The following is a 25,495-nucleotide window of genomic DNA, read 5'->3' as shown; positions in this document are numbered from 1 at the left end:
AGCCCACGGCAGCAGGTAAGAGCTGGTGAGTTGTATTAACCAGCTGAAACAGGGGAGTCTGACCTGTGAAATAAAGATGCTAATGCTGCCTGCACCCAGAGTGCAGAAATAGCACTGAGTTTCCTTCCTCTTGAATTTTAAAATGCCTCGTAATACTCTCCCCATGTCCTAGATTATGATATGGAGCTAGAAACTGGCATTCTATTCCAACACACTGTGGGGCCTTCACTTTGGGGGTTGAAATGATGGTTTTTAATAAGCTGGCTCCAGGCACCTGTCACCAGTAATGGAAGTTCTGCCAGGGAAGATAGATTGCTTCTTGTTAAAAGACCATGGGGCAATAAATTTCCTGAGTCATAACTCAGATTCCAAATCAGGTCTCAGGAGAATCACTTCTACCTTCTGGCACGAACCCTTTGGCCCCTGGTCCCTGCTGACCCTGACCATTAACCTCAGTCACAGCTCTTCTTTGCCCAAGTCATTGTGCTTGCATCTAGGGGAGTCTGGTGAGATCCACAAGGGCATAACTTGTAGGTGTGACTGTGCCCTAGGACTGGGGTCAGTGGAGGGAGATCATAGGGACGACCAGAGCCTTGAGTCTTGATGCTCTGCCGTGAGCAAATGCAAATCTCTGCTGTCCCAAGGATCCAGGCCATGAAGACTTCAAAACAAGCTCATGGTAGAAATTTAAGCAGTTCTGTAAGACACTGGCATCTCTCCTGAGGCATCAGGGGTGTCTTTAAGCGCACGGTGGCTCACACCTGTAATCCCAGCATTTTGGGAGGCCAAGGTGAGCAGATCACTTGAAGCCAGGAGTTCGAGACCAGCCTGACCAACGTGGTGAAACCCCGTCTCTACCAAAAATACAAAAATTAGCTGGGCGTGGTGGCACATGCCTATAATCCCAGTTACGTGGGAAGCTGAGACGGTGGGATCACTGGATACCAGTAAGCTGAGGCCGCAGTCAGCCAAGATCACACCACTGCACTGCAGCCTGGGTGACACAGTGAGACCCTAACTAAAAAACAAACAAACAAGAAAAAAACACCCAAATCAAGAACTATAAGACCAGCTGGGCATGGTGGCTCACACCTGTAATCCCAGCACACTTTGGGAGGCCAAGGCAGGCGGATTACCTGAGGTCAGGAGTTCCAGACCAGTCTGGCCAACTTGGTAAAACCCTATCTCTACAAAAATACAAAAATTAGCCGGGCATGATGGCAGGTGCCTTTAGTTCCAGCTAGTTAGGAGGCCGAGGCAGAAGAATTCCTTGAACCCGCAAAGTGGAGGTGGCAGTGAGCCAAGATCGTGCCGTTGCACTCCAGCCTGGGTGACAGAGCGAGACTCCATCTCAAAAACAAACAAAAAACCCCTACAAGACTGCTCCCTTTGACAGCAGCTTCCCCAACCAGAACCAGCCCAGGAACTGCTTGCAGGACTACCTGGACTTCCACCTCTGTGAGAAGGCAATGATTGCTAAAAGGGACAATGTCTCTGTGTGTGAATGGTACCAGCCTGTGTACAAGTCCCTCATTCCCATATCCTGAGTCTCAGCCTGGGACGAACACTGGGCAGAAGGCACATTTTCCTGGGAAGATCTGAACTGGCAGCACCCCACCTTTCCTCTGTCCTCCATCCTTCTCCCAGGGCAGTAAAAGGGGACCTGGATACATGATGATCCCCACCCTGGGACCCTGAATCATGACTTGACTAATAATAAAACTTATTGGAAAGTGAAAGAAAGAAAGAATGGAATGAAAAAAAGAGGCCAGGTGTGGTGGCTCACACCTGTAATCCCAGCACTTTGGGATGCCAAGGTGGGAGGATCACCTGAGGCCAGGAGTTCAAGACCAGCCTGGCCAACATGAGGAAACCCTGTCTCTACTAAAAATAGAAAAAATTAGCTGGGTGTGGTGACCCATCACTGCCACTTGGGAGACTGAGGCAAGAGAATTGCTTGAACCTGCAGAGGTTGCAGTGAGCCAAGATTGCACCACTGCACTCTCTGGCCTGGGTGACACAATGAGACTCCGTCTTAAAAAAAAAAAGAGAGAGAGAGAGAGAGAAATCCAAGCAAATATAATCAATCATGTTCTTTAATCTGACCACTTGCTTGTGGGGATTGGAGACTGATGTATGGATAATTAACTTTTAAAAATACCACAGAGTAAATTAAACATATATAGTGCCTACCCTATAACTCAGAAATTCTATAGGAAATGATTCAATTTGTTCACAGAAAGACTTGTTCAATATTGATAGTAGCTTTATTTGTAATAGACAAAAATACAGACAACTCAAATGTCCATCAACAAATGAATGGATAAACTAGTTGTGGTATAGCCATACAATAGAATAGCAGAGGGCAATTAAAAAGAATAAACTACCAATATACACAACAACATGGATTAATCTCTCAGACATTTTGTTGACTGGAAGAAACCAGACCCCAAAGAGTACACACTGTGTAATTCTACTTATACAAAGTTCAAGAACAGCCAAAACAAATCAATGTCAATAGATGTGGGGATTTGAGACTGATCAGAATGGCAGTTATGGCTGGGCACGGTGGCTCATGCCTGTAATCCCAGCACTTTGGGAGGCCAAGGCAGGTGGAACACCTAGGGTCAGGAGTTCGAGACCAGCCTGACCAACATGAACCCTATCTGTACTAAAAATAGAAAAATTAGCCGGGTATGGTTACATTACAGGCGGGAGCCTACAATCCTAGCTACTCAGGAGGCTGAGTCAGAATTGTTTGAACCTGGGAGGCAGAGGTTGCAGTGAGCCACACTCCAACCTGGGCGACAGGTGAGACTCCGTCTCAAAAAAAAAAAAAAAAAAAAGCAGTTACCTCTGGAATATTATACTGGAAAGGGTCTGGAGGGAACTTACAGGGATAGAGGAAATGAAATGTTTTCTGTCTTATTCTGAATGGTGGTTATCTAGGTAACTAGGTAACTTCAAGCTATACACTTAAGATTAATACACTTTATTGGATATATGTTATACTTGGAAAAAGGAAAGCTGTTTTGTAAAACATCCACAGTGTTTTTGTTTTTTTTTTTGACACGAAAAGGTGTCTCATGTCTTTCTTTATAAAATATTAAAAATCCAACTTTATCCTGATTTTAAGGGGAAAAGGAATAAAATGACAATAAAAAAATAAGAAGTCACCACTAAATATGAATGTGTGAAGCCATTGTAGCAGTCCCCTATCTGAAGCACAAACAGGAAGTAACTCTGGTGCCCAATAGCATAGAGGGTTTTTCCCCCCTCTCCTCAGCATCCCAAGGATTAAGCACATGCTCTGGCCAGCACGCAGCCCGAGTGACCTCACACGACAGTGCCAATAAAACCAGACTCAGACACCAGACTCCACTCCAGTCCCTCCAGGTCCTTATTGTCACCTGCGAAAGCAGCTGTCCTTGCAATCCCCACGTTCTGCCTGTTGTATTTTTAACTGAAAGTAGATTACAAAATAAATAAAAAACCCATCTATTTCTGAAAAAAATTATTTTTATATTTTAAAATCCCATTTCTATTTCACATGACAGTATTAGATGAGTCAGCTACGTATCTGTTCATTTTAACTCTTTTAAAATATTTTCTACCCTATTTTTATCCCTCTTCTATTCATTAGAGAAGGTCAAAGCCACAGGAGTGCAACCATAATAGGAAAAAAATCCTCTCTATCTAACAAGGGCTAGCTAGAGCTGGGGTTGGGAAGAAGGGCCAAGCACTCCCCTCTCCCACCCACCCGTCATCACTAACTGTCAAATATTTACTTTTGGTAAATATTTTGGTCTCTGAACCAAAGAAAATACCCTAGGAAGGGGTGAACCAATCCTGTTTTGGTTGGTTCCACTCCTTTGCTTCCTCCACCTATTTCCTGCATTGCTCTTTTTCTTTGTAAACAGATACAGGCTTTCAGCGGGTGGGAGAGCAGTGTTAAAAATTTAAAAGTAAAACACACGAATCTTGAATGTTTAGTTTAATGAATTTTTACACATGTATACATGCACGTAAGCACCACCTTGATCAAAACATGGAACATTTTGGGCACCTTAAAAGGCCCCCTTTTATTTCCTCCTAACAATGGGTCCCTTTTTTTTTTTTTTTTTTTTAAGACACAGTGTCTGCTGTGCCTGGTGGCTCATGCCTGTAATCCTAGCACTTTGGGAGGCCGAGGCAGGAGGATCATTTGAGCCCAGGAGTTTGAGACCAGCCTGGGAAACATGGCAAAACCCCATCTCTACCAAAAATACAAAAAATTAGCCAGGCTTGGTGGTGCATACCTGTAGTCTCAGCTACTTGGGAGGCTGAGGTGGGAGGGGGAGGATCACTAGAGCCAGGGAGGTCGAGACCGCAGCGAACAGTGATCACACCACTGCACTCTAGCCTGGGTGACAGAGCAAGACCCTATCGAGAGAGAGAGAGAGAGAGAGAGAGAGAGAGAGAGAGAAGCACTAGAGCCAGGGAGGTCGAGACCGCAGCGAACAGTGATCACACCACTGCACTCTAGCCTGGGTGACAGAGCAAGACCCTATCGAGAGAGAGAGAGAGAGAGAGAGAGAGAGAGAGAGAGAGAAGACAGGGTCACACTCTGTCGCCCAGGCTGGAGTGAAGTGGTGTGATCGTAGCTCATTGCAGCCTCGAACTCCCAGTCTTAGGCAATCCTGCCACTTCAGCCTCCTGAGTAGCTAGCACTACAGGTATGCACCACACCTGGCTAGTTCAGAAGGGGGAATTTTTAACCTACAATTTTTGAAGCGTCCTATTTCAGGGGATTCTACTCTCATCTTTACCACACATACTTAGGGGCATAACAATTTATCTCTTATGAATTATTTTTAAAAGTAAACATGGAAACAAAAAATCTAAATGATTTTTAGATAAATAAATGCAATCATTAAAATAATGCTTTTGAAGAATATTTAATAACACTGGGAAATGTTCATAATCTACCATTAAATAAAAGGCAAGACAAAAAAAATTCTTGCAGAATCTCAGTTTTGAAATTGTACATATGTGCAAGGAAAAAGAACTGAAGAAAGTATAACAAAAGAGTAGTCTGGTAAACTTTGGATGGTAGTATATGGTGTGAATTTTATTTCCTTCTTTATAATTATTTTCATATTTTTGAAATTCTTAATAATAAGAATGTGTTACTTTTCTCATTAAGAAAAAAAAATCTTCTTTTTATTTATTTGCTTTCTAGATACAGGGTCTTGCTCTGTTGACCAGGCTGGAGTGCAATGGCAGGATCAAGGCTCACTGCAGCCTGAAACTCCCCAGCGATCTTCCTGCCTCTGCCTCCGGAGTAGCTGGGACTACAGGCAGGCGTCACTATGCCTGGCCAATTAAAAAAAAAAAAAATTGTAGGACTGAATCTGGCTATATTGCCCATGGTGGTTTTGAACTCCTGGCCACAAGCAATCCTCCCACCTTGTCCTCCCAAAGTGTTGAGATTATAGGTGTTAGCTGCCGTGTCCAGCTGAAACTCCTCTTTAAAAATATGGATACAGCCTAACCTTAGGGAAATAGTTTTCTAAATTATGACAACTTCTTTCACTGCATATATGCAATCTAAAAACAGCACTTAGAAGACTGCAATAACTTGAGGAATTGCTTATGACACAGAAAATGTACACTATGTTTTCAAACCAGATTATGTTGTATATAACTAGGCTGAGGGGAAAGGAAACAAAAAGTAACTATTAACAGTGGTTGAAAAGTATAACACATACACATTGAAAGAAATTTTTTTAATTTAAAAGGGGCTGTTTATAAAAAAATTTTAAAGGTAGCTCTGTGTTTTAAGACCCATATTCTACTTGCTGCAATCTAGATAGTTTTTTTCCACTTTGAGGTTCTTTTTTTTTTTTTTTTTTTTTTTTTAAGGGGCAGGAATATCATTTTGCATCAGGCGCTGTAAAAAAAAGGGGGGTGGAAGGGTAGGGTAGGAACCAGGATGTTGGGGAAAATTACTTCAATGTGTTGAGTCCGAAGCTTTTTGGAAAGCAGTGTAGATGCGATCTTTTTTGCTCTGAATCGAATTCCACAGAAACCGTTGTGCCGAATACTGTAAAACCTTAACTTTTATAAACGCCGACACCGAACTCACGCAAAACTACCCAAGTGCGTGCCAAAGACCATTTCTGGGAAGCTCATTCCATAAGACCTTCGCATTTTTCCAAATAAAAGGCCTCCCTTCGGATCTGATTATTTCTCCTCTGCAGGGCTGAGGGAGAGGGAGGGGATGTGAGACTAAGGCAATAGATTAAAATTGAAAGTCCTTTCTCGCAGCTTCATTTTCGCCCTCACACTGTCCCAAATGCTTAGAATCCTCCTCGTCAGAATGGGAACGGTGCCCCCGCTTGTCCTAAAAGACGCAGACCAGGTCCGTGAACTTGACCCAGGCGCCCACACCTCTTTTTCCCGAAGGTCCGACAAAGGCGGAAGGGTTGAATGGATTCTTTCCCGGGCCGCGAAGGCCTGGGGATCAAAAGTAGAAGAAGAGAAGACTGCAAACCCCTTTGGTTCAAGCAAGCTTTGTGGCAGGTAAAAGCCAAATTGGTGGGGGCGGGTAGGAAAGAGAGAGCATTACCCGGCTAACTCCCGCAGGCCTCTTCCGATTTGTCGGCGGGGACCTGCCTCCCTGCGGTGTCTCTGGCCCCAGATACCGAGGCCGGGAGCTTTTCGTTGCCTCGCCGGATTTGGTATCTCGTTAGCCGGTGTCGCTGAGCCGCGGGGGGCTCCGGAGTGGAAAGGAAGCCCCGCGCTCGGAGCGCCCCATGCCAGACGGAGTGGCCCCCGCGCCTCCCTGAGCCCCGGCGCGCCGGGTTCACCTTCAACTGGATGTTACTGAGCCAGGGAGAGACCCGGGGATCGAGTGTTTGATCTTCCCTTGCTCCAGGATCCTGAATTCTTTAAGGACACGAGCGTGCGCGCGCGCGCACACACACACACGCAGCACTACTACAGTCTGAGCAGGCCGCTCCTAGCAGCCTCCGCAGTCGGCGGATCGCCTGGAAAGACGCGCCGGTTTCCCGGGTCGGACGGCTCTCCAGGCCGCTATTTCCTCCGCCACCGAGTAGGGTGACGCCCCATTTGCGAAGTTGAAGTTTCCAGGTCCTGGGAAGGCGGCTGGGAGATCCGCGGGGCTTGGCAGCCTCTGGTGGCAGCCCGGGATCGGATAGCTCGGCGGGCGACAGCCCCCCGGGTAATCCCGCCGAGGGAGGGGCGCTTGTAAAACCGAGCTGAGACGGCCTCTTTACGACTGACTCGAACACTCTCTAATAATTCATCGGCCTTAGCTAGTATTCGTTCGTGTACGCATTTGTTTATCCTGATTATTAAAATAAATTAACGATTGGACTGCCTAAAATAAGGTAAACGAACATGAAATGCCAAGGAGAAAAACAGAAAAAGTTACACCATGTCGATCCTGACCAAAACATTGGCCTGACTTGCCGGATGGCCTCAAGAATCCGGCTTTCAGCTGCAGACCCGGCGAGTGTTCCCGGGAAGGCAAGGATTGGAAGCTGTTTGATAAAGCCGCGCTGGCTTGGTGGGTTCCGCGTCCCTCCATAGGCCCCTCCGCCCTTCCCATCCACCCCTCCGCGTCTCGGCCTGGCTCCGGAGGGGTAAAGGAATGTTTATTGCCTGACTCAAGTTCAATGACAAAACCCTGCCTGGAATGGGAGGTGAGGTGAGCTTCAGCCATCAACCTGACAAAGGCTGGGCGCAGGTTTTGGGCGGGGACGACGGGCTGGGCCAACCTAAAGTCAGGCAGCTGAGAGTCCACAGGATGGGTACGGACCCCGCGGACCGAGAGCTGCTTCTCTGCCCTCCGCCTGGGGTCTGCGTAGTTTGGCGGGTAGTGCGGGTGCGTGCCCGCCTGGGTGGGGGTAAGGCGATCAGCGTCTGAGTGGGCAAGGGGACGTCTGATTACTGCCCAGGCTTCGCCCGGGGGTCCAGGACCCTGTGAGATGCCCCTGCTCTCTGCCCGTCCAGCTCTAGCTCACCTGGAGCAAGGATCCACACCGTCCTTCTACCCACCGCGACCTGCATTTTCTGGCCTCCTCCTCCGAGTTTCGCTCACATCTTCCCTCCCGGATTTGATATTCCAAGCATCTTCTCCAGGGAAGCCTCCCAGAAGCCGTGTGTGTGTGTGTGTGTGTGTGTGTGTGTGTGTGTGTGTCCTTCTCATTCCCTGTTCCCAGCCCTATTCCCCATTCGTTCTGATTGTGGTCATTTGGTCATGGAATATAATCCTCTGGCCTCAGGTCACATATGGGGAAGCTGCAGACCCAAGATCTACCAGCATATGAGTCAGGCCTGGTGGGAAGGGAGAGCATATTTCCTTCTCTTTCCTCCTGTCTTCCACCCCTAGTGGAAGATTTTGCTTACTCGATAAATGAGTAGTTGGTTGACATAAATGTCCACATGTGTTTAATCCCCCGTGCTTGCATATATGCAGATCTGTCCAGTGCCTGAGGAGGGACTGGGTCTAGGGCATTTGGGTGCACCTGTGTGATCTCAGCTGGGTGACTTCAGATGGAAGCAGGTGCTTGTTAGTATCTGAAGGGCCTTGTGGGGAGAGGTATGTTGACAATGGAGGAGCCACTGGGCTTTCTATTTTACCAGTTGGTGGTAGAGGTTAAGCCCTCCTGCTTTGGGACCCAGATCAAGTAACTTACCCTCTTAGTTTCAATTTCTTTAGGTTATAAAGTGCTCATTCAATTGTGGATTTTGTCATTATGGGAGGGGGAACTGGCAGGGAAGGAGCCAGCTGTGGGGAGAAGAGAGTTAGGTGAGTCCTGAGTGTTTTTGTGGATTACTATGCCCACCCCAAGACCAGTCCTGTCAGTGGCTAGCTGAAGATGTGAGCATGTGGCCCCCAGCCTGCTTCTGTGCTGGGCCCAGAGCCCCTGTACACACACATGCCTGCTGTGGCACTGATCTCACACTTACCAAGGCAGAGCTTCTGAGAGGGTGCAGGAAAGGGAATAAGGAAGCCAGGGGCCTAGAGAAAAAGGTGCAATTATTATTATTAATATTATTACTATTATTATTATTATTATTCGAGATAGAGGCTCGCTCTGTGACCCAGGCTGGAGTGCAATGGCATAATCTCAGCTCACTGCAACCTCCACCTCCCAGGTGTGAGCAATTCTTGTGCCTCAGCCTCTTGAATAGCTGGAATTATAGGTGTGAGCTACCATGCCCAGCTAATTTTTGTATTTTTAGTAGAGACAGGTTTCACTATGTTGGCCAGGCTGATCTCAAACTCTTGGCCTCAAGTTATCTGCCCACTTCAGCCTCCCAAAGTGCTGGAATTACAGCCATGAGTCAGTATGCCTGGCCCATTTTTATTTTTTTAAGGGCCGGAGTTTTTGCCTTAAGAATGAGTTCGTAAAAAAGAATAATAATAATTGTTATAATCACAGTTAACTTTCACCCAGTTTCCTTTTTAAAAAAATTTTATTATATAACTAGAGACGGGGTCTTGCTACATTGCCCAGGCGGGTCTCGAACTCCTGTGCTCAAGGAATCCGCCTGCCTCGGCCTCCCAAAATTCTGGAATTACAGGTTGAGCCACCATGCCCGGCCTCGCCCAGTTTTCAAAGTAGATGTTTTGTAAAATATTATAGTTTTAAATAATAATAACATTAACAATATTAATTTTGCTTGTGCCAGGACTCCATCCGATTGGAGACAAATATTAAGTCTTATGGCGGACCTTACAGCGGGTGCTAGTTCCCACTCCTAAGCCTCTCCCCCGCCCAGGCCCTGCAGGTCCCGCGTGCTGCGAAATAATTTCTTTGTCTCTTTCTGCCCAGGGCGGCTGCTGGTCTCCCCAGGAAACAGCGAGTAGGTGTTCCCGCCAGGTGGTATCGGTGAGAGCCTGCTACTCACCCATCTCTTGTTTCCCAAAACCAGTGAAGGCTCCCAAATTCCTGGGAGACCGCCTCCTAGGGCCTCCTGAAGCAGCTACCATACTGAGAGATCCATCGGTAACGCCCTTGGCCCACCGATCAGCTAGTTTACCTTATTAGAGAGAAAAGCACTCTTGGAGGTAGTAAGGTGGGCCGGTCCTTGATCTGAGAAATGGGCGCACAACATCGCTGTTCTCTCTGCAAAGGTGGGGCCCAGAATCCAGCTTGCCTGAGCTCGCAAGCAGGCATCGACCTGAAGGTTTCGGCCTCCCAGTGGCGCTCTGTTCACACACCTTAGGCTAGGAGAGGAAGGACGGGAGCACAGCACTGGGTGCCCCCCTCCCTGTAGAGTCTGGGGCGGGGCTCAGTGAGGAGGCCTGCGGTTGGTGGCTCCCCACCTCATAGCTGCAAGTCGGGGCGAAAGCTGGAGTGTCTCCTCCCAGCAGCCTCCTCGCCTCCCGGCAAACCTCCGAATCTCCCTGGAAACTCCTGGTTGCTGTGGCCCTTCCTCCCTTGACTGGCTTCCTCCCTCTTTCCCAAGGCCAGAGGTGTCCTCTCTTCCCCTCACCTTCCTCCCTCTTCCCAAAAAAACGTTTAGGAAAATGGGGGTGGAGACCATCAGCCTGGAACTTCAAGTCCAACGGCAAAGTCCCTGACCCTCCCCCGAGGCTGGCGCCAGCATTATTCTAGGAGCGATTAAACTATTTTGCTACCCCTTGTGCCCCTCCCAGTTCGGGGGGCAGTTTTAGGGGAGGAGAGGGGGTAATGGTGGAATTCTTTCCTTCACTCTCCCTACCACTTCCTCCCCTCCCCCTCATCCCCTCTACACAGAACTAACTGGCAGGGAGAGAGGAAGAAAGGCTGGCATTGGTTCCCCATTGGATGTTTTAAATCTGTCTCAGGCCCAGGCCAGGGCCTGTGGGGGAGGGGCGGGGTGTCCTGCTCTTGGGCGAGAGGCCCAGGGCTGCTCCTGAGCTTTCTCCCCTCTTTCCTGGAGAGCGACTGTTCGGGAGGGTGAGAATGGTATAAATTTCAAAAACAACGAAATCTTCTTTTGCCCCCTCCGCAGCAGTCGCCTCCGGGCTTTATTGCAAGTTTACGGTAACGAGTTCATTTATTTAATTCGCGGTTGTAGCTCGGGGGTTTCTATTAGACAGGACGGGGTGGGGCTGGGGGGCACAGGGTCTCCCCTGAAGGAAATCTAATTAGAGTGCAGCACTTAGAACCTTGAATACAAGTTTAATGAAGGGGAGGAGGGGAGCTGCAGGGAAGAGAAGTTTGCTCTGAGCTGGGGAAGGAAAGCTGGAGCTGCTCCAGAGAACTAGGGGGTCTGGATGAGGCTTTTTCCTGCTTCGGGGGCTTTCTACCTTCCGGCCCCGGAACTACTACTTGGAGTACGGATCGCATGCAGGGAAGGCGGGGTGGATTCTCGGCTGGCGGCTGCCTCGCAGGGTCCCCGAAGCTCTCGCCAGCCGGAGTAAAACCCAAAAGATGGAGCCTCAGGTTCGCACTCTGCGTTGCGGGTGCCGGAACCGAGATTCCAAAAGAGCTTCCGGAGGTGGTTTCTACGCATTGCGCCACTACTCCCTTACTCGGCTCTGGAGGCCTAATAACATCCACCTGCTTTGGAGTTAGAAATTATTTCGGGTCTAGAGTCCGCGTAGACGCGACCCTCCGATCCCGTTTGGTAGCTTGCTGAAAGACTCGCTGCGGGGGGCGGCGTTGGCTCTGAGGGAGGGGAAAGGTCTGGAGGGCAGCTCAGAGTACAATTGTGCCTTGTTGGTGAAAAGGCACCCTGCTTATTTTCCGGAGTATATGTGTGTGCCTCTGCGTTTATTCGTCTGTGAGATCGTTGTCTGGATTCACCTATTGTGACATTGTGTTCACGTGTTTGTCCGAATGGTAAGCAAAACATTTCCTCCTGTAGCTTAACATAGCCCTTATTTAAGAGTAAATAGCTGCAGGCGAGTGTAGGTTTGTAGATTTTGTTGTGATTTAAACACAAATAAGTGAGAGATTTCAATGTGGTCGGCCGGGGATAGGTGGGAGACTAAAATTGTTTGGGAAGGGATTTCCAATAAAAGGGTTTAATACAAAACGAAATTAAGTATCCTTTGCACAGATTCCATACAAGTAAATCCGAAAAAAAAGTAGGGGGTCCACCGCGAATTGTTATGGCGAGGAAGATAAATATATTACTAACGAAGACATGGACAAGGCGGATGGCGCTGCGGCCTGGCTCCCGGAGCCCGACCGCCTTCTTCCATTCGAGATCGCTCGTACCGAACCTCCTTGCCTTCTTCCTGGGTCTCTCAGGGGCTGGACCAATACATCTGCCGATGCCCTGGCCGAATGGCAGGCGACATCGCGTCCTGGAGCCGCCACACGCAGCCCAGTAAGTACCCAGGAGGGCCCAGGCTGCGGGAAGCCGGTAGCTCCGCGGGAGAAGAAAGACTGCCCGCAAGTTCTCCTGGAGTGGTGAGCCTCTGCCGGGAGGGGGCGCCCTTGTCTTTTTAATGGTACTAACACACTAGTGGAATAAATCTCTAAGATTCCACATCTTTTGTTTGCTCTGAATTTATTGCGAGTGAAAAACAGAGAAGACCCTTAAGTTTCAGTTCCTGATAGCAGAGTGTGGGAGTTACAGCACGGGGAGTCCAGAGGTCCCAGACCCCCAAAGGCCTCTACCAGGGCCATCTCCGTTAGTGGCGGTGGCAGCCCCTCTTGTGGCCTTTTTCCTCTCTCCAAGGGGGCACCCCGCACTATGTCGCTCCCCCACATCTATCTCGCCGCCTCCCCACAGGCCCATCTGCGCTGAACTCTGGCCAGTTCTGAAGTCGGCGAGGGAGGGGTTTACTTGCCGGATCGTTGGTCGTTGGTCGGGTTTGAGCATATATAGACAGAGGAGTAAGAACCTGAGATATTAAACGCTACCCACATGGGGCTTCCTTGAAGGAGGACGTGAAAGGCAGAAAGTGATCTCCTCTGAGCGGTGCATGTAACCGAGGACCTTAAGCTGGACCACGGAGCTTGGACGATTTTTTAAATCAGGAAATCGACCCCCTCTTCCTCCTCCTGGTCCTCTTCCCCCGAACCCCCAGTCCCCATGAACTCACACTCTTTGGCCTTTTCCCTCAGCCCCGTGCTCCTCTTTGGTAAACAGATTTGTAGGAGTCTAAGTCACATCCCACCCTCACCCCTTCCCGGGAGAGGAGCCAGGGCTAGGATCCCACCCGACCGCAGGCCATAAACACTCGAATCCCTTGGCTTCGGCGGCTGCCGCGGGGTTTCTTGGAGAGCTGGCTCCGGAAGGGAAAGGTCCTCGAGGTAGTGGCGGACGCGGCCCCCTACCGACTGCTTGCCACCGACCCACTGCTCGCCACCGACCCACCAACCCGCTGCTCGGAACTTCGGTTCTGCGGGTTCTCCAGACTTCAGGCCTGTGGGCTCAATTGCGGAGAATGGCCTGCAGGCCCACTCACTCCCACCCTCCACCCCCCATCCCCAGCCTAAGATGCAGAAGGGCCCAGCACGAACCCGTTGGCTTTGCTGTGCGGCCAGGCGATGAGTCCCACAGGGCACTGAGCCCAGGTATAGGACATCAGAGAATGAACGCAGAGGCAGAGGTCCCCATGTCCCTCTCACAGTCCGGGCTCTGCGAAGAGCCCGTCTGTCTGCCGCTTCCAGAATTCCGCACTGTGGATCTGTCTACGTGGACCAGGAAAACAGGGTTGGCACCACTCTGCCACTGTTTGTGCCTGGGAAGGGCTGAGTAGGCAAGGCCACAAACATCTACTTCACTGGGCTCCCAAATGCCCCACAAACCATGACCTGCTTTGGTCAGAACCACCAGAAATACTAAAGGAAAACAGAGTTTGCGGGAGGAAATCCCAGGCACTTTCTCAAACCTTTTTCTCTGGAAGGAAGGACTGACTAGGGGTAGCCTGCTGGCTTCATTTTCATACGACGGCAAAATCATCGTGCTAAGAATGGGGGCTTCCAAGACCAGTGGGTACAACCTATAGGGTGGACAATGAGGGAGGAAGAGACAACTTCTACAATTGTCCACCTGCCCAGCTGTCAGCTGAGAAAAATGCTAAACGGACATCACAGCCACATAAGCGAATCTGCCCTTTCCCCTGTCCTCAGTCTTGCTGCTGTTACCAGGATGGGAGGTGTAATGGAAGGGGGTCTGAGAGAAAGCTTCCCTGCAAGGGGATCGCCTTCCAAGTTTATTCATAATCAGCTCAATTCATGAAAGCGGTTTCTAAAGTGCTCTACAGAGCTCTAGATAGAAAATATGAGGCTAATGATCATGGCAGCTAGTACTGGTTATCGTGATTATCGCCACTGTCAGGATGAATGATGATGACTGGGACAGATTCTCTGGGGACCCTGGTGGAGTGGGCTGTCACAAGGGGCTTCCCTCTACCTGCACATACTGGGTACCCAGGCCACTCCTCAGGAACAGTCCAGGAGCCAGTGGCCTGGGAAGGATGTTGTCTCTAGGGGCCTCTCAGCAGAGTCCGTGGCTCCAGCCTGGGCTTGGCAGGTTCCTGGTCTCCCCAGGACACCCCCACTTTCCCTCCTCCCACCCAGGCAAGGAGATCTCTTTAAGGAGTAGCGCTGTTCTTCACCTTGGCAAGAACCTTCTTCTCTTTGACCCGGCGGTTTTGAAACCAGATGGTAATCTGGCGCTCCGAGAGGCTAGTGGCTGCCGAGATCTTGCGCCTCTTGTCCTTGGTGATGAACTTGTTAGCCGCATACTCCCGCTCCAGCTCCCGCAACTGCCCCTTGCTGTATGGAATGCGTTTCTTGCGGCCGCGACGAAAGGCGCAGGCGTCAGGAGGGTGCTGCCCACTGGAGTCTGCACGGCGGGAAAGAGAGGGAGGAAAAGGCACGGTCAGATCCCCACCCATGCAGACCCAGACCCTGCAAGCCCCAAGCTAAGTCATCCCACAGGTGCACACAGGTCACCCTACAGGCACACGTGCAATCCTGTTCCTCCAAAGCATACCGGGACACCACCCTGGCTTCCGGCTTGTTCTCTCACCACCGCTCAGCCGCCTTGGTTCCTGAAGGCCATCCTCACCCATCACTGCTCTCACACCCGCGAATCTGCAAACATACCCCCACACCACACACAGGCCTTTGCCCACCATCACATACGTCCACTCTTCATGCATTTCCAGACTCTTGACCACTCTTTTAGATTCTACGGGCAAATTCTGGAAACACGTTTCTGCTCCCACTCCCACTACATGCATATACACACACGCGCGCGCACACACACACACACATCCACCCATCCCAATGCACACATCTATGTCATGACTGCAGGAAACCTAAATTTTTCTTTTTGGAATTGGAAAACTCATCTAAAAGAAAGTGAGGGGTTGTATTCTCTACAGTACATCCTATCTCCCACACCCACTCCCCACTCACCGAATTGAGAGTTATTTAGCCTTTGTGTAGAATTAGTCTGGAATTGTGCTGGGTAGGGACACCCTGATCCCCACTCAACAGCAAAGAGATCCAAACCTCTCAGACATGTTGAAAGGCTGGTCCCAGGGCCTCCTGGAGAAGGGAGGTGGCCCTCAGGCTTCAGATAGCACCCAGCTCAGGACCCTCACACAGACCTCCATCCAGGCCCTCCATCCAGCTGCCTGGACCCTCCTTCAGAGTCCTAATTACCAAGGGAGGAGCACCAAGCTCATCCTCACCAGCCCAAGTCTCCCTCCTCCTCCTCCAAGGGAAATGCCAGTGGGACCCACAATCCCAGGCTCAGAGACAGGGGGACCCAGGGTAATAGAGGTTACCTGCAAATGCTGCCTTCCAGAAGGGACCTGGTGGGTTCTGTTCTCCCTGGCAACACATCTGACTGTTCCAGCCACCAGCGAGAGCCCAGGACTGGTAACTGTCCACGGGCAACAGGGAGTCATGTCGCGGTTCCCCGGGAGCACCCAGAGTCTGCACCACAGACACGTCCAGGTAACTGGCCATAGGCTGGTAGGTTCCCGGATATCCCGGATAGAAGGCAAACTCAGTAGGGCGGCTGGGGTACTCTTCCCCGGCCGTGGGAGTCTCCGCGGGGTAGGCAGCCAGGGTGGCTGCCTGGGCACAGGGTTTCAGTGAGCTCCGGGAAACTCGGCAGGAGTAGTACCCGCCTCCAAAGTAGCCATAAGGCACGGGAGCTGGGGACGTCCCCTGGGGCACCCCGGGGCATGGGTGGCATTGCTTTGGCGGCTCCACCGAACCTGGCAGATCCAAGGGGGCATAGTTGACAGCAGGCATCAGCGTAGGCGCCGCTGGGTGGCTGGTCAGAGGGGAGTGGGCGACCAGATTCCGCCCACCTCCCGCTCCCAGCAAGCCTTCGATATCCTTGGCTCCATCCAAGGTGGCATAATTGCCGGGCTCCATGGAGCCGAGGGTCGGCTCATGAGGTGCGGGGGCGGGGAATCTAGGGGGCACCCAGCTCGCTCTCCCCACCCAGGCCCGGGGAATCCAAAGCGTTTTAAATCGCTCCCAGCTCGCAAGGCGCCTGCATTGGCTCAGCACGGCCGTCTTGACGCAAGAGACGCAGGGGCCCGGGCACACGCGCTGATTGGCTGCGGCCTGGGGGAGAGAAGCTAATAAAATCCTAAAGGCAGAAACTGCGAAAATACTTTACCCCAGCTTATTTTTTCTCTCTCGCTCTTTCTCTCTCTCTCTTTCTCTCAGCTCTCTCCTCTCTCTCTCTTTTCCCTCTCCACTCTTCTCTGTCTCTCATTGCACTTAAAAACAACACGAGAGAAAAGGAAGGAGGCGTCCTTTCGCTGCTTTCCAGTTTGCAGAGTCCCAGTTCCACGTCCGGGGGGAGGGGAGGCGTGGTGGGCGGAGGAGAGGGGATGAGGAGCCGGGCCCCACCTCTTTCTCCTCCCCTCCCTCCCTGGCTCTCTGTCTCCTGCGCTTTGGCAGGTTTAACGAGAGAATAAAAAGCTCTCCCTATAAAGTGTCCATCTCCTGGGGGGGAAGGGGAGTCGGGGGTGGGGCTTGGAGGCCGCTCCGGGCCTCAAAGGAGAACCCGGGAATGCGCCTGTGTAAGAGGAGGCTGGGAAATGGGGGTTAATGGGTATTTCTGGCAGCCCCTGGCTTTGGGTCCTGGGTACTAGCACTCTGGTTCATTCCCGGTACGCTTCCTGTCCCAGATGTCCTGGAATGAGCTGCTCCGGGCCCCAGGGAGGTGCCCTGGACGCCCCTTGCCCAGGGACTCACTACTGCCCAGAATGCTCTGGAGGCCCTGATTCGGGTGAGGCTGAGGGAAGAGGCGGGAGACACGAACTCAGACGTAGAAGACGCGCGATCTAGACGGAGCCCAGGACACTCCACGTCGGGACGTGAAGGGGAAATGGAGCCTCTAGAGTGGCTGTGGAAGGGTCTGGATTTCCCTTTAAGTGTGGGGAAAGACGTACAGAGGAACGGAGACCCACAGGACTTGAGGGAGGGACTGGGAGAGGGAGAGATGAGACCCAGAACAGCAACACAAAGAGGGAAAGCGAGAAGTTGACAGAGGGGATGGGACACAATCTTGTAAAATCCTGAAGTGCCAGTCAGAAAAGAGAAAGAAAAGAGAGTCGCTTTCCCCCTTTTTTGGGATCTAAGGCAGTCTGAGGAAGCCAGGCCTGGCTGACTGCCAGAAACCAGCTGTCGGAGTTCTGGACCCCAAGAATACAGACGCCTGTGTGAAGATGCCAGTCTCCCTGCCCTGCAGCCCTCTCCCTATGGTCTGCAAGGAGCCTAGGAAACTGTCCTGATGCTGGCACACTCCCACCCAAGTTGAGTACCCAGAAAGTCCAAGACCCCTATCTGCCTTCTCCAAGTTTTAAACTTCCTTAGAAGGAAAAGGGAATGGGAGGGGAAGCCCCAACCATTGGCAGAATTGCTTGAGGCCCCTCTGTTGGGGCCTATTGTGCAGTGCAATTCAGAAGAATCAAACGGTTTGTTTCATAAATCTGTCTTTAGAGGTTTTCCGCTTCCTTTACTACCCCTCCCAAATCAAATTCTTCTGTCTGCTTTTTCTAGAACTCCCGTTTTTTCTGGAGAAGACAGGAATGTTTCCATTCTACACGAGGGTCTTGGCAATTATATGGAATGGATTACCCTAAACTCTGGGCGGACTCAATCATAGCCTCTCACCAACCTGACCTTGAACTTAAGCCACTTTGTGGGAAAGGGCCCACAGGCTGTAGTGCACATCACTCCTAATGAGCATTGCTGTAACTGAAGACACCAAGCACGAAATCTTCACTAGATTTTATTGCATTTGAAAACAATATGGAAGAAAAGGGAGACGTCGTCTCTTCAGTGCTTTCCAGTTTCTCACCAGAGTTTCTTGCTTGTCTAATTATGAACTGCAGAAATATCCAGATTTTTACCTAAACACTAAGAATTTTTCACCAATTTTTACTTGGTAGATGATAGATACATAGGGCATGTCCACAGTTTTAGCTTCCACTAGGCAAACACACACACAAGCACATTTATTCATCCTCGTACAGTAGAGGCATTAATAGATCCCTAAATTTAAAAAGTAGTAATAGTCATAGTCATGCCCTATGACCCAGCAATTCCATTCCTGGGCATAAACCCAATAGAAATGAATGTTTATATCCATCGAAAGGCATGTACTAGTAGGTCCACAGCAGCTTTATCCATAGTTGCTCAAACCCACCCAGGGCAGTGCATGCCTGTAATCCTAGCAACTAGTCCTAGCAGAGGTGTGAGGATCGCTTGAGCCCTGGTGTTCAAGACTAGCCTGGGGCCAGGCATGGCGGCTCAGGTCTGTAATCCCAGCACTTTGGGAGGCCAAGGCAGGCGGATCATTTGACATCAGGAGTTTGAGACGAGGCTGGCTAACATGGTGAAACCCTGTCTCTACTAAAAATACCAAAAAAAAAAAAAAAAAAAAAAAAGAGCCAAATGTGGTGGTGGGCACCTGTAATCCCAGCTATTCAAGAGGCTGAGGCAGGAGAATCACTTGAATTTGGAAGGCAGTGAGCCAAGATCATGCCACTGCGCTCCAACCTGGGTGACAAAGTGAGACTCTGTCTAAAAAAAAAAAAATCCTGGGCAACAGGGGTAATAGGGATAATTTTCATTTCTCAAAATGAAACCAAAATATAGTAACTCAAAATTAGAAACAACCCAAATGTCTGTCAACAGTAGCATGAGTAAAGAAAGCATGGTATAATTAAACAATGAAGTACTACACAGTGTTTTGAAAAAGAATAAACCACTACTATACACAACATTGATGAATCACAGATATGTGGATGAAAGAAGCCAGACACAAAAGAGTAGCTTTTGTATGATTCAATTTCTCATTTCTATGCAGTTCAAGGACAAGCAAAATTATGGTATAGTGATAGAAGTCAGCATAGAGATTGCCATGGGGAGAGGTCTCCTGACTGGAAAAGGACATAAAGAAGGCTTCTGGGGTGCTGGAAATACTCTCCATCTCAATCTGTATGCTAGTTACAAGACTTTGTTGATGTGAAAATTCATCAAGCTGTACATTTGGGATTTCTGCACTTTATTGCATATCAGCTGTATCTCAAATACTAAGGAAAAATAATTAAAACCAAAAATTTTTAAAATTCATTTCAACACTTCCTGAAATTGTGCTTTTGGATATATAGCGTTCTTATCCATGTTCATTGAAATAAGTAGCTAAGTGCATGTAACTGCAGTGTTGTGGAATGCAGAGATGGTTAACTTAAACGTGGAGGGAGTGGGGAGAACGTCACCAGCTATGCTGGAGACCCTCCTGTAAAGGGATACGTTTCAGTACAAATAAATTCTATAGTGCTTGTTTTATTTGCTTTACAATTTATTTAGCATCTGCTAGATCCCAGGGAACAGTTCTGGATCTCATTTTTATTTTGTTTTATTTCATTTTGTGACAGAGTCTCACTCTGTCACCCAGGCTGGAGTGCAGTGGCACCATCTCAGCTCACTGCAACCTCCACCTCCTGGGTTCAAGTGATTCTCATGCCTCAGCCTCCTGAGTAGCTGGGATTACAGGTGAGTGCCACTATGGCCCAGCTAATTTTTTATATTTTTAGTAGAGACGGGGTTTTGCTGTGTTAGCCAGACTGGTTTCCAACTCCTGGCCTCAAGTGATCCCCCTGCCTTGGCCTCCCAATGTGCCGGGATTACAGGCATGAGCCACCACACCCAGTCTTGGATCTCATATTTATTAACACTTGGGTATGTGCCCCTATTTCCTGTACATAGGTATGTGTGTGCATCTGCCCATGAGCTATCATGGACCTCAACTGGCATCAGTTAAAGTAAGATTAAGTCTCCTTATCTGTAAAATATGGATAATAATTCTTTCCTCACATAAATACTGTGGTGATATAATGAGATTTTGCACATAAAAGCCTTTCACAATCTGAATAAATATGAGCTCTATTTGTATGCCTCCATGTGTATCTGCTTCTAATGAATTACAAGCAACCTGCTTGTAATTGCCTTAAGAGTTGCCCTAAAGAGTGCCAGTCACTTCTCACCCCCTCAGCCCTGCATAAGCTTCATAGTTCTTGCATCGGGAAACTGAGGCTCAGAGCCTCCAAGTCCTCCCTGGGGCTCTACATGAGTTCAGCGAGGAAGTCCCTGCACAACCCAGGCGTCCTGATCTTCCAGACTGACTGGACTGAGCCTGCCCTTCCCCCAGCCCCACAGATGCCTTTGTGTCCTGCTGGGAGCCTCCTGGCAGACCCTCCGGGAGCCCGGAGCCTCCCCCAGCTTTCTTTACTGACCCAACCAAAAGCGCTGAAAGCCTCAGCGTGCTCCTTTACATACCGGCCAGACACCTCCAGGAAGGTCAAGGCCGAGTTGAAAGTTAAGAGTCTGTTTACCTCCGGGAGCCCATTCAGCTCGGCCCCACAGACCGCCTGTGACCTTTACAGCCCGGCCTTTGAGCGCAGCCTCCGCGTCCCCGGGGGTTCCGGCAACGGGGACTTGGCACCTCCGTGTCAGCTCCCGCCCCCGCCCGGGCTAGGGACCCGCCAACGAGGGGTGGGGGCGGGAGGCGCCCACCCGCCGCACTTGAGGGCATTTGCTAAACTATGTTTTATTTTTTGTAAAGTGAGTGCCCGCTGCCTGCGTTCTCCCAACTGGAGCAACCTCTGTGGCGGCGAGGATGGCGGCTGTCAGGTTGGTAGTGATGAATAGAGAGGATTTCTCCCCAGCGCGACGCTCCGCTCTCCCGAAAGGTGGGCTCCGCGGTCCGCCGGCGGCGCGGGTCTGGCTGAACTGCTTGGGGTCGCCTGGCTCCTCTTGGTTTTATGAAAATGGCCTAATTGAGGTGTGCTCTTTTCTTTCCTTCCTCTTTTCATCTTTTCCTTCCGTCTGCATTTTATCTCCTCTGTCTTTAGTCTTGATAGCTTCGTTTCTTTTTCGCCTGGCTCCTCTTGGTTTTATGAAAATGGCCTAATTGAGGTGTGCTCTTTTCTTTCCTTCCTCTTTTCATCTTTTCCTTCCGTCTGCATTTTATCTCCTCTGTCTTTAGTCTTGATAGCTTCGTTTCTTTTTCGCCTGGCTCCTCTTGGTTTTATGAAAATGGCCTAATTGAGGTGTGCTCTTTTCTTTCCTTCCTCTTTTCATCTTTTCCTTCCGTCTGCATTTTATCTCCTCTGTCTTTAGTCTTGATAGCTTCGTTTCTTTTTATATTTGTGTTTTTCTCACCGCCTTTGCTTCCTTCCATTTCAGTTATCTTGCTTTTTGTGTGCTCTTTCTTGATTTCTTTCTTTTCTTTTCTTGTTATTGTTCACTCTGGTTCCGCCACCCACCCGTTGCTCTGTCTTCATTTTCCCTTTAGTACTTTTCTCCCTGTCTCTCATCTCACTTACACTATTTTTCTCTTTGTTTGCTTTTTCTTCCTTATTTTTCCTTCTTCTCTTTTCTCATTTTTCCTTCCTCCTTCCTTTTGTTCTTTCTCCTATTTCTTTTTTCTTTCTCTCATCTCCGTTTTACTTCACTTCCTCACCCCACCATACACGTTTTTCCTTTGCAGCACTCTCACCCAGTTTTTCCATTGTTCTTCTCTGAAGTCTGGAAAGGGCTTTCGAGGCTACAGCTCTCAGGGGCCAAAGCCTGCGCTTGGCAGGGGACGACGGCCTGGAGGACGACCTAGTGTGGCTGGTGGGTCTGTGGAGCCCTGCCCTGGGGCTCTGCCTGAGGCTAGAACAGCACCGGCTGGAGATGAAGGGTGACTTGGGCCTTTCTCCCTGAAATGAAGTCAAGCGTGGTCTCTCCTGGCCTTAGAGGAAAATCTTTTGGACAACTTGACAGCGGGATCCGAGAGCTAAGAGTTCAGAGGATGGAGGCATGGCTGCTCAGGAGGAGGCCACTGTCACCTCCTCCTTCCTTCCCCAACCCAGTCAGCCCTGCGACATCCTCAGGAATTAGAACCCTCTCAGGACAAGCCTAAGTGCCTCTGAGGCCAGGGCTGAGGGAGCCAGTTATGAAATTAGAGCCCATCATGGCCTCAAAACCATGGGACAGATGGATCTGAGGAGGAATCAAAGGATGGACAGCTGAAGGGAGAGGCTTGCTCCAACCTCAGGGCGGCCACGGCAGCTGCTTCGCGCCCTGACACAGCCTAGAAACCAGAGGAGGGCCTAGCCAAGCCCAGAGAACTGTGAGTGGGGTCCAAAGAGGAGGGAGGGAGGAGAGAGGGAGGAAGGGGGTCAAATATGAGGGTCACTGAGCAGAGACCAAGGGTCTCCCTTTAGTCCGGCAGGTCTAGGTGAATAAGCCAGCTGTTTCTTGCCTATCACGCATCACATGTGCTGAATAGGGAGACTGGCTGGCCCCAGGGTCCCCAGCCCCCTTCTCCAACCCTGGGCTTTAATGGGGAGTTACCCAATTAGGAGAAACTCAGCCCAGATCAGACCCCAACCATTAGGAAGTCTGGTCCTACGTGGCCGCACTGCAGAGCAATCCAGAGTCTCATGTAAGGTTCTGTTCTAGCTCAGTGTGCTGGACCAAGTCAGTAGCCCTCTCTGTGCCTCAGTTTTCCTATCTGCACTGTGTAAGGAGGGAAGGACTGGATCAGCAGACCTTTGAATCCCTGCCAGTGTTCACCTTGAACAGAAGAGTGATGGCGGGCAGCAGAAGGGAAGGGAGCTTTACCGGAAGGAGAGGGGAGAAAACAGTAGAAGGAACAACAAAGAGTCCAGGAAGCTGCCACGCATTTTTCCATGTGTGTCTAGTGCAGGCACGGTTATTAGTGCTTTGAGGGAGCCCAGCCACTGTGGAGGCAACTGTCATGTTCTTACTCAGTTGGGGCAGCCAGCCTCACAGTTTAAATTCTGCAGTGGCTCATTAAAGGGGACCAAATTGCCTGGGAGATCACCTCCTCCATACTTTTCCTATAAATCCCTCCAGTCACCCAGCACAGAGACACTTGGAAGTAAAGGAATAGGAATGGGATACTCAAATGGGGACCCACAGTTAGTGTCTTTAGGGGTTTCAGCAACTTCCAGGGTCATGGGAGACTGGGCTTTCTTTGTTCCAACCCCTGAGATCCTAGATAGGACTCAGAAATGAGGAATGTATCAAAAAACCTATGTGCAAATTGAAGAAAGCAATTTGAGTCACTTCCATCTCTCCCACCACCTCCACTTTGTTTTTCCTTTCAGGAAATGTGGGTGTTGATGATAAGACTATTAGGAAAATGCTGGCTGCTCTCAGGACTGCTAGTATAGACTCTGCCAGAGATAAAGATTGAGTCTTCATTCCTTAAATCAAGAAGAATGTCAGCACCAGGGCCCTGGCCCCTCAAGTCCCAAACCCACCTATTTGGCCTGAAGTGGAGCTGTAGAGTTAAGGCCTAGGGGAAAGTACAGTTTGAAAGATTTGATTTCTTACTTTGATTCCCCCATTTACCTTAATGAAAGTCCTGGGATCCTTCCAAAAACCCAGAACGTGACCATCTTGTGACCTACCTACCTCCTCACTGTCCCCCCAACCCCAATCCCTATAGCAAAAGCCTTTCCCTTCTCTTCCCACTAAGATCTCTGTTCCAAGAAACAAAGTTGGGAGAGGAAGAAGGTAGGCATTTCACACACACACAGACGCACAAGGTGGAGCAAAAAAATCGTCCATAATTCATCCCTACCAAGTACTGTCCAGTTCATGGTGCTCATGGGTTCCTGCTCTTGAGTGCCACAAAAGATTACCCCTCTTGGGACTCAATGAAGGCTTGAAAATAACACTGCTCCAAGAGTATCTGCCTTTCTGAATCTCAGCCCCAGCTTGAGATGAGCACTGGGCAGTTCCTAGTTACTGCCCTGAGGACTCTAACCTGGGCAAAGTCCATGTTAGCCAGGTCCTCAAGGTTCTGGGCCAGCCATTTACCCCAAATCCTGACACCTTCTGAGACTGGAGAAGTCTGGCTGATTGTCTGCAGCCTGTCTGCATTGACCCTACTAGTCCAGAGGTGACATCGGACCATACACATAGGACTCCTCATCAAAGTGGGATTTGGGATTGGAACAGAGCTCTGGGCTTTTAATCTGCCTTGGCTGTGAGTCACTTGAGCTTAAACTGATCATTCTTCCCTTCTACTCCTTCAGAGGTTTTCTAAAAGTTCTGAGAGGGAAAGTAAAATGCTTTTCACTTTAAATTGTAAAATCATGCACTTAGGAAGGCTGAGGTGGGAGAATCACTTGAGCTCAGGATTTCGAGACCAGCCTGGGCAACATGGCAAAACCCCATCTCTACAAAAAATAGCCCAGTATGGTGGCACATGCCTGTAGTCCCAGCTACTTGGGAGGCTGAGGTGAGAGGATCACTTGAGCCTGGGAGGTTGAGGCTACAGTGAGCCAAGACTGTGCCACTGCTCTCCAGCCTTGGTGACAGACTGAGAACATGTCTCCAAAAAAAAAAAAAAGAGAAAAATTACTCACAGGTTTTTTTGTTTGTTTGTTTTCTATTTGGTCCCTGTAATGTCTATAGTTTTGTTCATAATTGGAAGGGACTGTAGCCACTACTGAAGAGACAGTGAAGATCTTTGCTCTCCCCTCATGTTGCTTATAGGTAGGGCTTGGATTTGAGAGGAGATTCCAATGTTGGAGGCTACTGTGTTGCAACTGACACCAGGGGAAGCTTAGAAGCTTAGAAAACTTCCTCCTGGCCAGGCACAGTGGCTCAAGCATGTAATCCCAGCACTTTGGGAGGCCAAAGCGGGTGGATAACCTGAGGTCAGGAGTTCAAGACCAGCCTGGCCAACTTGGTGAAACTCCATCTCTACTAAAAAATATAAAAAATTAGCTGGGCGTGGTGGTGGGTGCCTGGAATCTCAGCAACTCGGGAGGCTGAGGCACGAGAATCAATCGTCTGAACCCAGGAGGTGGAGGTTGCAGTTATCTGAGATGGTGCCACTGCACTCCAGCCCGGGTAACTAAGAGGGACTTCTTTGAAAAAGAGAGACAGAGAGAGAAGAAATAAGAGAAAGAAAGAAAGAAAGAAAGAAAGAAAGAAAGAAAGAAAGAAAGAAAGAA

The 25,495-nt window shown here is 49.7% G+C and overlaps 2 protein-coding genes across 2 annotated transcripts; one reads left to right on the top strand and one right to left on the bottom strand.

Moving 5' to 3' along the window:
- The first annotated feature begins 11,435 nt into the window (after positions 1 to 11,435).
- Positions 11,436 to 12,501, top strand: PRAC2 (prostate cancer susceptibility candidate 2). The gene is given in 5 exon segments (XM_011999332.1): positions 11,436 to 11,502; positions 12,067 to 12,106; positions 12,108 to 12,158; positions 12,160 to 12,328; positions 12,331 to 12,501. Coding segments are annotated over 5 exon segments (423 nt in total). The 3' UTR covers positions 12,427 to 12,501.
- A 2-nt stretch (positions 12,502 to 12,503) lies between these two features.
- On the bottom strand, positions 12,504 to 16,523 carry HOXB13 (homeobox B13). The gene is made up of 2 exons (XM_011999330.1): positions 15,764 to 16,523; positions 12,504 to 14,811 (listed from the first exon to the last, which is right to left on the bottom strand). Exons 1-2 carry the CDS (start codon positions 16,362 to 16,364, stop codon positions 14,558 to 14,560), a joined length of 855 nt encoding a protein of 284 aa, XP_011854720.1. The 5' UTR covers positions 16,365 to 16,523; the 3' UTR covers positions 12,504 to 14,557.
- Positions 16,524 to 25,495: the final 8,972 nt, after the last annotated feature.

This window comes from Mandrillus leucophaeus, unplaced genomic scaffold, assembly GCF_000951045.1.
Source record: "Mandrillus leucophaeus isolate KB7577 unplaced genomic scaffold, Mleu.le_1.0 Scaffold59, whole genome shotgun sequence".
In the NCBI taxonomy this organism is placed as follows: domain Eukaryota; kingdom Metazoa; phylum Chordata; class Mammalia; order Primates; family Cercopithecidae; genus Mandrillus; species Mandrillus leucophaeus.
The sequence above is the reverse complement of the archived record's forward strand: the minus strand, read 5'-3'. Positions and strand labels throughout refer to the sequence as shown.